This window comes from Pygoscelis adeliae, unplaced genomic scaffold, assembly GCF_000699105.1.
Source record: "Pygoscelis adeliae isolate BGI_AS28 unplaced genomic scaffold, ASM69910v1 Scaffold154, whole genome shotgun sequence".
In the NCBI taxonomy this organism is placed as follows: domain Eukaryota; kingdom Metazoa; phylum Chordata; class Aves; order Sphenisciformes; family Spheniscidae; genus Pygoscelis; species Pygoscelis adeliae.
In genome coordinates, this window is record NW_008825113.1 from 5,916,562 (window position 1) to 5,929,445 (window position 12,884).

Genomic DNA, 12,884 nt, shown 5'->3' on the forward strand with positions numbered 1-12,884 from the left:
CATTCACACCCGCCTGTTTCGGGAGAGGTCAGCATTTGCTGGTACAACCTACGGATGTTTTCAATGCACCTGATCCTTTGATAGTGCATCTACTGCTGGTGGCCGTAGGGAGAGCTATGCTCCAGAGACAGGCGGGGGGAGAGCGGACCTGCTAGCTTTTCTTAGGAGGACACTGGGAGGAACCCAAGACACAAGCGGCTCCAAACACGTTGGGTTTCCCACCCTTTGCAGGTCGGACCTGCTGTGCTTGCCCCATGGGGCTGATCAGCGCATTCCCGTATCCTGATGGGTCCAAAAGGCAGCGGTCTCACTGTGAATCAGCACATTGCCTTCACTCCAGTTTCCCCATGGGCGTGAAGTAGCTGTTGCATACCACACTATGCAGGGAATATAGGAGCGGTCGGTGCATGCAGGCCACTCGCCCTGTTTGTGTGGGCATACAAATCCAGCTGGTTACCACTAGAAGAGGCAGCGACTTTTCAAAGCCTGAGAGTTGGCAGGTGTGAAAGAAGAAGGTGTATTTGTTTGAAGAAGCTATGGCGTACTTTTAGCTACTGAAAGAGTAGTGCAAGCTGCAGTGTAAACAGCACTTGGCTTTTTCCCTAAATAGGGGTAGATTTTTTCTTAAGACACACTGTGCACAGGTGGTGGCAGGTGGGTTGGCTGTTCTTCTTAATGCCACACCACGGGCCAGGTCCCTCAGGCTCTCTCCTCGCTCACCGTCCTCCAGCCCTACAGCCTCTGGGTGACTCTCAGCATTTGGCACCTAACAAAGCAGTGGCTGGACATAGCCATGGCACGTGGCTCTCCGCCATCGTTCCCCCTGACCTTGAGGAAGGCACAGGGACGGTCCAGATTTGCAGGAGCCGCTGTTTGGTGCAGCAGCAATACCCAGCTGAGCAACCCTTGCCTGCAGTCCTCCCTCCCACCCCCCTTCCAGCCATCCCTATCATACATTGCCCTTTCCATTATGGACGCCTAGAAAAACAAATCAGAAAACCGATTTCACTGATGAGGTACTGTGGTCTGGGGGGAAAGCTGCATTTCAGCTGGATGTGGTCTGCAGCGCAGTTCACTGTGCAGAGCTAGGGCAGCTTTGAGGCCAAGCCAGGGCCCCGGCAAGCAAGATGGCAGCATGGGCAGCTGGGTGCAAGGCTGGGCACGGGCATGGCTGCAGCACAGCTTCGGCGGGGACTGAGGGAGAGGGCCCGGGCTTTGCGGGACCCACACGCACACAGAGCATCCCTGCTGTATGTGTTTAACCCCGCGGCAAGCGGGGCCAGCACCCTGGTGCAAGCCAGGCTCCTTGCGCCCTGGCAGGGGCTATGCTTCTGCACGCCTGCGCACAGCCACTTCCCTCTCCGAAGCTCCACTTCCTAGAAGCCCGTATAGATAAAGAACGCCTTCAGGAATATTTCATGAGCAAAGCTGAAACACGTCTGCCTTTACCTTGCAGTGGCAAAAGGTAGTGGCACTTCCATCAGCAACACAAGTGTGGGTTGCTGGGTATTTTTTTTCCCCAAGGGAATTTATCACTTTTCCAAGGTAGCTTTCTGGACTGAAGTCCTCCGTTCACTTCCAGAGCCGGTACGGCAGATTGTACCCAGTAATTTTCCCTGTGTCGGTGACCCATGAGGAGGGGCACCTCCACAGCTGGGGCCACTTCAGTCCTAGTGGTGCCATTAGGCAGTGCCTCAGCAGTTGGGAAAAGTCTTGCCTCCTTCCGCAAAAACGGGGTGTGCGTGGTCACCTGCACGCAACACCCAAACCCGGGGGTGGGGAGCTGCTGCTAACGGGACGCCCTTGGGGCATGCCGAGGAGCCCTGGACGTTTCTCTCAATAGCCGCACTGGCTAAAACCACCCCTGATCTACCTTGCTAGGGTATTTTGTAACTGGTTCAGCTCCCTGTTCGGGACCGCGGCCGCGGCCTGGCGGCAGGAGCAGCAGCACGGAGCAGGGGCCGCGGCTGGGGCAGACATGCCTTTAATCTGCTGGCAGGTGGAACTTGATCCTGCGTGCTGCCTGCTGCTCTCGGTGCCTGGTTAGCCTTTGGCCTTTCTGCTGAAACTCTCTTTCCTTGCACCGGTGAGCCTGGGAGCAACGTCGGCCTTCTGTGTATCAGACTGCGATATCAGGATCCTTTTTGCCTCCTAGTCGACTGTCTAAAGGTAAAGGTAAGGCAATGGTCTGCAATTGCTGCTGGCAACGACAGCATTTCAGCTAATCACATGAAAAGGATGTGTAAGGTAAAGAAAGTTTAGTGTATCGTTTGCCTGCTGTGTCAGTCACCCCATGCTGCTGGAGAGCACACTGGATCAGGAGAAGGAAGATAAAGCTGAGGACAGAGCACTCTGTGTGTGAGGAGGTAGATGAACCGTGCCCCTAGAAGAAAACCCGACACGCAGGCGAGTGAGCCAGCAAGGACTTCGGTGCCACATGCCCGTGGGACTGGCCCTGGCACCCGAGGCAGGCAGAGGAAGCCCCCCCTGCACCTCTCCACCCACCAGCCTTTCCCCGGGTCTCTGCGAGATGGAACAACGTCCCAGTGAGACTGGCCGACAGGGTCCTAAGCTATTTGGATGGGGCTGAGCAAGGACTGACTGCATAAGGAAATAGGGACCAAAAAAGCAAGGGATGAGGGGTTTATTCGCTTGCCTAGCAGATATAAACCATCTTCATCGTGGTTTAACTTGAGCAATCGACCAAGGCGCTGAGTAGCAGCACAAATACATAGCTCTGAAATAACAGAGCCAGCCCCTTCGGTTTCTCCCAGCTGCTCCTTATCCACAGAACAACACCCACGCACCTCACTTGAATTCATGCACCTTTTAACATTACAGCTTCACCATAATTCCCGAAAGACCTCATTGCCTTCTCACAGAAACACAGGCTGCCCCATACCCCTTGCATTTATTCAGAAATATCTATCCAGTTGACTGCACAGGCCCTGTTGCTGTAGGAACTTCACCAGTGGCATCTGAGCCCTAGATCTACACCCTTCCTTTCCTACCCTGCACAGAAACACCAGGATTGTACTAACGCCGGCCATGAGAAGCAGACCGTGGGCTGGCTCACCGACAGTCCTGCCATACCAGCAGCTCTCTGGAGACAGAAGAAAAGAACGGCAGAGCATGGCAGTCCACACACTGAAAGCGAGAGGTCTTCTGCAGCGGACAGAAATTTCTCACAGTCTACAGTCCAATACACTTTCAACTTGAACTGCTGTTAAAAAACCCAGAGTCATTCTGCAGTCAAAGAGCTTTTACTGAACTCTCTATATTGTAATTTGTGAACATTTGTGCAATGCATACAGCGCATAGCATTGATTTTTCCTGGCTCCTTAGAGCATAAGAAGTCTTCCCTTTGTCATGGTTGTGGTTGACACTACGCAGTAAGAAAGGCTGTTTGACGACAGTGGCAACGCTAGGCAACTCCTGACAGTGAGCGTGTTGTGTGAAATTCATAACGGCAAGCAGACGTTTTCAGAAACCATTTAGCGACGAGCTTGGTGGGCAGATGAGACTGGTCTGGCTGCTTAGAGGAACCTCAGCTAGACAGAGTCCTGGAGTCAGCCACAGCTTGTGGAAGAAGTGGGAAGTAATACTGGATGCAATGACTTCAAAATGATCCTTAAGTCATCGCCTGGTAACCGCTTGCAAAATATGGTACAGATTTTACTGGATAATTGTCTTCAGGTAAGAAAATAGAAGTATTTTTGCAGAGCCAACATTAGACCAAAAGGACGGATATTCTCTTACAGTGACAAACAAATACAGCATAAATTGTTGATATAAGCATCCGTGTGCACAATAGCTTCCAGGCTTAGTCGGCACTTGCATAACCAGCACAGGTAAACAGAAGATGCAGGCACCCACTTCAGAAAAAAAAAATACAGTTCTGCTCAAGCTCTGGACTTGAACTTCAGATTAAAGACCAAACAAACAAACTGCAATGTCTTTCTTCGTCCTCACGGTATTTGAAACAGAGAGATGAGTCAAGCGTTAATCCAGCCCTACCACTACGAACCAGGATCAGGCTAGTAACAACACTCGCACACATGCAAAAAAAAGCATCACGCTCATAAGCTTTTGCATCAGAGAAACTTCAGCTTTGCAGGATTCCCTGTTCCCTTCTCCTTGCTGCCATCATCCCTACTACAGGAAAGAGCTCAGGGAAGTTTTGCAGTCATTCAGCAACTCCATCTATTTCCCCAATTCCTCTGGTCAAACAGGGTTGCTACTGTGAGTAAGAGTGGCTGGTGGCCACCGTTTCCTCCTTGTGCTAGTGTAGAACAGGAAACAGCTCCCGCTCTCGCAAACCGCACAGGCAGAGCAGCGCAGGTGGATTTCTCGGACACTTTGGCTTACTTGGGTTGCTTTAGACTCACATCCCCTCTTCCCTACCAGCTCAAACCACCCCTTCTTTCTTCATCAGCAATACTGCCTGATTTCATGATGCTACAGAGATTAATTTATGAATGGTAAACTAAAAAAGCAATTAAAATCTTTACACTTTTCTCTGTGTCACAGGTAAAGCTACGCATTAATCTTCTGCTGCCCCAACTCTTAACTTCTCTCCTGTACTGCTGTTCTGAAAAGCAACTTTGGGAATCTCCTTCTACCCTCCTCATATTTCTTGCTGAATTCAGTTAGGCTGGGACACGGAGCTTTTACAGGCACAAAAAGAAAAGGAAAAAACCCCAAATACTTAAGCACCCCCCTCCCCGCCGCCATCAGTGAAGGCCAGATGGAAAATGGGGAAAAAATCAGATAAAAGCAAGTAGGGTAAGTTTTCAAGAGCAACCGTAATGCCAAAATTTAGCAGCAGTGACAGCTACGATTGTAGCAAACGCTTTGGTTAGTAGCATCTAGTGAAGTACACAGGTTCTTTTAGAAGCGTGGGACTCAAAGGATGCAGTGAAAACACAAGTAATCAAAGAAATAAGTCCCTCTCAGCCTTCCCTGTAAATTAAGAATGGATATGAAAATATATCTGACAACGGTATTTGAAATAATTGGGAAATGAGTTTAGAAGCTTGGCTGAAACACTAATGTCTCAAGGGATACAACTGACCATCACAGACTCTCTCTACATTCTCTCTACAACAAAAAGGATGTTGAAAGTGATCAAAGACTGTGCCCTTCACTGTGCCGAGTTATTTATGACCCCTTGGGAAGTAGCTAAAAAATACAGCTTGAAAGATGAGTTATTAGGCTCTGTCAAGCAGCAACAGAGGTAAGACAGAGCTGTTCAGCCTAGAAAAGCTAATCCAGATTTGGAAACAGTGTCTTTAGCGCACAGGTACACACATCTGATACTCACACCAGTTCCGCTTCCCACTAGTCAAAGCGCCCAAGCTGGGGCTGTCACTACAGGGAGGAGGAACAGCGAGAAAGGAATCACTGCACAGCATAAGGGTAAGGAAAAAAAAAGAAAAAAAAAAAAGAAAAAAATTCAAAAAACCAACCATCCTTTAGAACCAATTATTACTGAAGTTGCACATTTTTAGACTTTATAGTAGTTTATTCCAGAGCCTTGGGAAAAGTTGTCTTAAATCTTAAAGTAGTATATGAATTTAACGGTTAAACCGTAGTTTAAGGTAAATATGGGTCACGTTACTTCAGCAATAGCCCTAGTCTGAAGGGACAGCCAACGTCTAAGGAAATAAACTGAACAAGGGCTGATTAAACTTAGCATTCACCAGCATGGCATCGAAGAGTTATCAGAAACCAGACTGAGGCTTTTTATTATTACAACAAAGCTCTTAACGTTCACAAACCTAAGGTGAGCGAGAAGCAGCTAGAAGACAAATCAGGCCGTCACACTGCTGGCAGGCGGACGCGATCACTAGTGTCACTTCTTTGGCTTTGAGCTCTTGCCTCCCTCCTCCAGGCCAGCATCACCCGAGGCACAACTGCAAAGGCTCTGCTTGATGTTCTTTGCTCAGCACTGACATGGGACAGGGCAGCTTCCGCCGCCTCTCTCCTCTGAGCACGCGCTTCCAAAAGGTACACCAAATTCCATTGCCACAGGGAGGCCAGCAAGGTAGAAAGAAATCTGTATACAGGAGGTAGTAATTGAAAACAAAACCCCTTTGTTTTCTCTTAGCTGACTCACAACTCCCTTCCGCTTTTTAAAAAAAAAACAAACAGAAAAGCAAACCAAACCACAACAACTTTGCTATCCTACCAGCAATAGCCCCAGCCTAAATAGTGTTTTTCTACTTCAGTGGAAAGAGAGGCAAGCTAAGAAAAGTGTCACTCTTGCTGATCAAAAACTTTATTCTTGGCAAAAGGCCAGTCAGAAGATGACTAGAGCAGTCTTTACAAAGATGAAGAACAGCCACTTTTCTCCTGCAACCACAGGGCAATTCCACTCATCGTTACCACCAACAGCAGTCGGCAGTCTGAGCACAGCGGCGTAGGGATGGGGCGGCTAGCGCCAAACTGTGCCACAGCTACGCAAGTCGAACATTACTGAAGAATCCAGAGTTGCAGAAGTGGTGAAAAGTTGTAGCTGCGAACACCTACTGCACATTACTCTTGTGTACGCTTGACAGTACCAGTCCACACCATGTTTGCCAGTTACTTCCAAGCTTGGCTACAGTGAATTCAGTTAGTATTCCAGGGTTTTTCTCCTGGAATAAGGCGCTACAGTGTAGGGGCACTTGAACAGGACTTGAAAGATGTCAGCTCTTGACAGATTACCTTTGGCTCTCCTAAAACAGGCATAAAAAGAAGCTCTGTAAGATAAATAAGAGGGTGGCGAGGTAAGGGGAAGGTACTAGCTGAAACCGTGATTTTCAAAAACCTTCAGGCAAGAAGCTTGATCTGACCTTTTAATCTTTTCACTTGTGCTTACTTATCAGGGTGCAACTGGAAAAAAGAGAGAGGTCTGTCTTCGCAGTGAAAGCTGGTGCACCGTGTAAAACAAAGTCACAAGTTTATGTTTGTCACTTCACTGTCAGGCTTCCACTCAAGTCAGTTTTTCCTCAGGGCAGCTGGTTGAAACAAGCCTCAACTCCAGCCCTCAGGATTTCCTCCACTGATGTCACCAAAACGGAAATCCCCCCTTTCTTCTCTCCATGCTCCAGTCCCATTTTTGTCTCCACACAGGTAGCTTAACACCCTTGCACGAAAAAAAAAGAATCCAAAACTTTCCAGAGCTCTCTTGGGCCTCTGCTTCAGTAACTCTTTATTTCAACACAATTTATGAATCTGAAACAATGTTTTGGAAAGCCAGACTTTAGACATAACAAGTAGGGAACATACCAGTTAATTTAGGCAATATTTTTACACACGTATATATATAGGTAAAAAAATAAATTGTCTTGATAAGAAATACTGTGTAACCTGATTAGAAACAAGTCCCCAGAAGCTGTGCAATACAGCAAAATGCACTGGCTGTATAGCTGACACCAGGATAGCTAACTGCTTATTTTCAGAATTTAAAAAAAAAATCCCACCCTAAGGACAGACCATTCTACCTAAGAAATAAACTGGATTCTTTGTTGGAGATTGCAAAATGTTGTTGAAGAGGCTCCACGTTGCTACTTGACTTTAGTTGGACTTTCTTTCCCGTTCTCGTGCAGTCACAAAGTTAAGGAGGTCGATGGCTGTAACGATGCCAAACACCATTTGCCGCTTACTGGAGGAACCATCAGTGTGATCTACACAGAAACAAAGAGGGATTTCTGGCTTTAGGAGGCGCAAAACCCCACCATCCCACTTGGTTTTAATGGCACTGTTTGTAAAGGCAGGTGCCAAGCCATCCCAGCTCCACGTGTCAGGGCCTGTTGGTGGAGCTGGTTATCGCTGATGACCCTTGTACATTGAGGGGGAACCCAAATGGCATCTTGACCAACAGTCACACAGGAAGTGGCAAGGATTTTCGTTTCAGAAAGCCTACTCAACAAAAGGGGTATAGAAACTGAAACATTATGGAAGGAAGGATAAGGGTCCATCAGATTTATTTTTCTTGACGTGAAAATTCAAACCAAATCCTCTGTTATAAAGCGTACTTTCCTCATACATTAGTTTCTGCGGCTCTACTTGAAGCAGCTGCAAGCTGATATTATCCCGTTTGAACCAGGGGCCACTAGAGGAGGACATGCGACACTACCATCTTCCTACACCAGTGTCAAATACAGCATTAGTATAAAAATCACAATACAACATTGTCCCATTTATATCCAAAAAACTTATTAACCACCTAATCATTGCTGCATTGAGAGCACAGGTTCAAGTGATTTTTCATTGTGAGCATAAGCCTTTGACCTGGGAACCAAGTGGCCAAGTGACCTCTGGCCCTTTATCTATGGTCTAAGTTCCCTGCTCCTAAAGTCTGGCTGTATTGAGACGTTTAGCCTACTTATATACTCAGTTTGTTCAGCCAGATGGATTGTCCTGGACTTTTCATTTACTCCATCTTTGTTCCACCGCCAGCTTCCAGTGAGATTCTAGGTTTATAAATAGTTAGTCAGCACAGAGTCAAAAGCACATCCTTATGGAGATTATCAGGAACAAGCCCAAATTTGATGACTATTCTTCATTTACAGTCATAACTGAGACGGCTGTCAGATAAATTTATCTGGTGAGTCTTAATATTGTTTTTAGTCTAGTTTCTCAGTATTTGTAATTTTGCAAGTTGGCTGCTATAAGGAAGATAAACCAGGAAAAAAATATTATTCACATATAGCAGTGATATACCTTAGCTTTGAAGATTTATTTAGTCATTTCCAGTTCATAAAGAAGTTTTGAGAGTAAAGAGTTTTGAGAAGGATGAAGAAAAGTAAAGTTTGGAGGAAAAACATCAAGTGAAGGGGAGTAGGTTAGTTTAAATGAAATAAACAGGAAACAGAAATATTAAGCTGTCTTGAGATGGTGATGTCAGTGTTGACATCTAGATCTTACTAACTTTATGAAGTTGTAATAAAGGTGTTGCTTTAGAAAGGCAAAAAATTGAAGTGTAGTTAACCTGGGACGCTCACTGTGATGGAACTGCTGGAAGTTGCATGACAGGAGCAGGAAGAAGCAAAGATCAGTTGTACTGCAGGAGCTTATTCATTGGCTTACTGCTACTAACAAAGCCGCTGCACAGTAAACTAGACTCAGGCACTCAGTTCTGAGCAGTAGCTTGCTCCAAAAGCAGGTACGTTACAGTATGTGAGGTTATTAATGGATTTAACATCTGCTCCACAAGAACTGCAGTGGTAGTGCCTTACTGAGTGTTAGCAGCACAGTTACATATGCAGAAAGAGGATTTGGGTTCTTCAGAACTTGTTTACACACTCACGCTTGTAGTTGCTTCTTGTTACCACTGAAAGATTACCTCTTACAAGGCGCAGTACATCATACTCACACTGAATTTGTTCATGAACCACTAAAGCAAAGTGGTCTATTTCCAGGATATGAGAGAGTTTCCCCAAGTTGTCTTTCAGATTAATCTGAGGAGAGAGTTACAAAACTTAAATAAAATAGTCCTTTATGTGTTTAGTGGTCAATAATTCCCATGAACTTTGTGCACTATTAAAAACAATACACCAGCATTTATATACTGCTCCCATCTGAAGTACTGTAAAACACTAACAAATCAAGGCCAACTTAAAAGATCAGTTTTCTTTGTTTCTAATTTCCAAGAAAACAGAACAAAAAAATGAAGCACTACATGAAGTTATTCATTCTGATTCTGTAAACATAATGAATATACTGAACATACTGAAAATCTGAAAAAAGTTAACGATGGAAGAAGGTCAAGTGTTCCGTGTGTCTAACAAAAGAAGTTACCATAAAAACTCATTGTACTTAGTGATTTTGCTCTAGCAAGACTGGGAAAAAGCGAATGAATCAGGCTTCAAATCATTGCGGAAGTGAATACGAACTGCAAAGGCAGCAGGGGAAGAGAAAAGCCCAAACAAGCCAAAAACAAAACCAAGGGTAAAGATTGCTCAGCTAACACTGTATTCAAGTGCAAATCAAGGAACTGAGAATTAAGAATTCATTTTCTAGTGAAGTTCAGCTTTGCTAAGACTAAACAAGAAAGCACCCTGTGTTGACTCTGCAGAAAGAATACAGATCCTTCTGCAACACTTCGCCAATCACCTGCCGGAACCATTTGAAAGAATGCATAAAACTGTTCTTCCTATGCTTTAACATATTAAGCAGCAGCAATATTACCCAGGTGACTCTCCCCAGGTAACAGCAGCACCCACCATCTGACATACTTTCTTTAAAGGGTATTAAAGGAATTTACAGCAAAGAAAAGTCTTGCACTGCAGATTAAAAAAGCCTTTGTCCTGCAGTGAACTCAGCTTGTGACTGAGGAATAAATGCCACAGCATGAACAGTTGGGCGGCACTGGAACACGGAGCTCTCGTCTCCATACTGTGAGTTAGAAGAGATCAAAAGGATTCCCAGCAGCCTGTGTTTAAGGGACCAGCAAGCTGTAGTGCATACTGAAGCATCAGTCCTTAAGCTTGTGGGCCAGGCAAGGGGCAGGGCAAAATCTGGACCTACTGCCACATGGGGTCAACTATCAGTCACCACCACTGACAAGCAGTTTTCTGCAACTGTACGTGCAAAGCCCAACTTTTGAACTCAAGTTCAAAGCTCGCTGAAGGGGTAGAGCCCCTTGCCATCTGATTCTGTATAATCAATAGACCTGTTTTCAGGGACTGGGTAGGCTAAAGATAACCAGGACAAGCAGCCCATGGGGAGCACTGGGACAGCTATGAAGACACAAACATGTTTTGAAATGCTTAATGGAAGTTTAACAGAACTCCCACAGAGTTTTCGCCTGTCTCACTACTGCTCATTCAAGCTCCCTAAAAATTTTGCCCACGAGTTTTCCCACATTTAGGCATTTTTTTAAACCTACTAAGTCTTTAAGGGTAGTGCACATGCTACTACACTACACATGACTGGGACTGCTTGTTTGGCTTTAAGGATAAGTGAGATGGCACTGCTCGGGGCCCTACAACTAAACTCTCTCCTTGCCCAGAACTAGGCTCTGGTCCACCGGAGATGCTGGGGACACCAGGCCTTGTGTTGTTTAGCAGAGTGCTAAATGGTTTAGGACACTAACCAAAATCACACCAGGGAACAGGCTAACAATTAAACACTAGGTATAGTAACAAGAAAGTCTCAGAGACCATGCCCTGGCCCTATTTTCCAGTAAAAGCAGACAAGAAGTCTGCTAAGGCTATGTCTGCACCACACGTAACAGATGTTAGTAGTTAATGCAAAGATCCTTTGGGGAAGAAGGGGTAAAGAGACCCCAAACCACAGGAACTAACATCTGACTCCACAAGAATGGCTGACTCCACTAAAACACAGCACTTGTTTGGATTGGCAAATTATCCTGTGACCAGTGTTTCAAAGCCCAAGAGTACTATCCTACTGGAGACTTTAAAAAAAAGCTATGACCATTACTCTTCCATTCTAAGAGATTGTCACAAAATAATTGTGGCGATCATATCAAAGCAAGCTTCCTATGTTGCCTAAAGATAGCTTTGCCTTGGTAGTCACAGGCTAAGCCGACCTCTTCTTGATGCATGCTGTGGTACGGATCCTAACCGTAGGATATCCTAAGTAATTTCAGTGACATAGATCATCCGTTTTCCCAATTTCACCAGTAAACAAGCCAAATAAGCTTGACTAAAGTCATAAGAAAAGCAAAATTCACAATACTTCTGAGGTTATGTGCATTTAACCATGTTTCTCCATTAAATCATCAATTCAAATGGAAAATAACCAATGAATGATGCTTTTAGTTAGCATGTTAGCAACACCACCGCTTTTGTGTCACTCCCCTTCCATGCTCCACCAAGAAAAGTCAGAACTAAAGAGGAAAGAAACGGTTAAGCTGTTCTTTACTGAAGAAGCATGAGAAACTTCAAGCTGCCCATGGAAAAAAGTCACAACCTCAGAAGCGCAGAGAATTGGCTACTACAGCTAACACCAGTGTAGCTACAGAAATGATTGCACACCACCAGCCCCAGAAACTCTTAAGGTGTCCAAGTGAGGGAGAACATGAACTAAGCAGTTTTGTTACGCACCACATTTCCACCTGATGCTTGATTATCTGTCTGGGAAGGAAAAAATATATTCAGATTTGTCCATAAAGAACTAGCATCCTTTCTCAACCTCAGGGACTTGGTAGTTTGTAGATTGAACGGAAGCATTACATACACTTCCGGAATACAGCACCTCATCTACTATGAGACCATGTCGAAACTAAAAGCCTGGTGAAAACTAGGTCAAGCATTCCATGTTAAAAACAAAATCCTTTTCCCGCAAGAGAAGCAAAGCAACAGCAACAATACTTATATATTTTAGAAGAGCACCCATACAGCTGGGAAGTTGTGGTATCTTGGCACACCACATTGGATGGACAGGTGAAAGTGGCTAACATCAAAATTCACATATCCTGACAACAAATGTTTTTACAAATATATTAATGACAAGAAGAAAGCCAAGGAGGATCTCCATCCTTTATTGGATGCGGGGGGGAACATTGTCACCGAGGATGAGGAAAAGGCTGGGGTACTTAATGCCTTCTTTGCCTCAGTCTTTAATAGTCAGACCAGTTATCCTCAGGGTATTCAGCCCCCTGAGCTGGAAGACAGGGATGGTGAGCAGGATGAACCCCCCATAATTAAAGAGGAAGCAGTTAACGACCTGCTATGCCACCTGGACACTCACAAGTCTATGGGGCCGGATGAGATCCACCCGAGAGTGCTGAGGCAACAAAAAAAGCCACTCTCCATCATTTATCAGCAGTCCTGGTTAATGGGGTAGGTCCCAGACGACTGGAGGCTGGCCAATGTGACGCCCATCTACAAGAAGGGCCGGAAGGAGGATCCGGGGAACTACAGGCCTGTCAG

General features: G+C 45.5%; 1 protein-coding gene across 1 annotated transcript in view; it reads right to left on the reverse strand.

Moving 5' to 3' along the window:
- Positions 1-7,169: 7,169 nt before the first annotated feature.
- The window catches only part of LOC103920301 (cystathionine beta-synthase-like), a 31,890-nt gene continuing 26,175 nt past the window's right edge, over positions 7,170-12,884 (reverse strand). Inside the window, exons 16-17 of the mRNA XM_009328000.1 lie at positions 9,362-9,446; positions 7,170-7,670 (exon numbers count right to left, since the gene is read on the reverse strand). Coding sequence (XP_009326275.1) covers positions 7,561-7,670; positions 9,362-9,446 — 195 coding nt within the window. The 3' untranslated portion in view covers positions 7,170-7,560. The remainder of the gene's footprint in view (positions 7,671-9,361; positions 9,447-12,884) is intronic.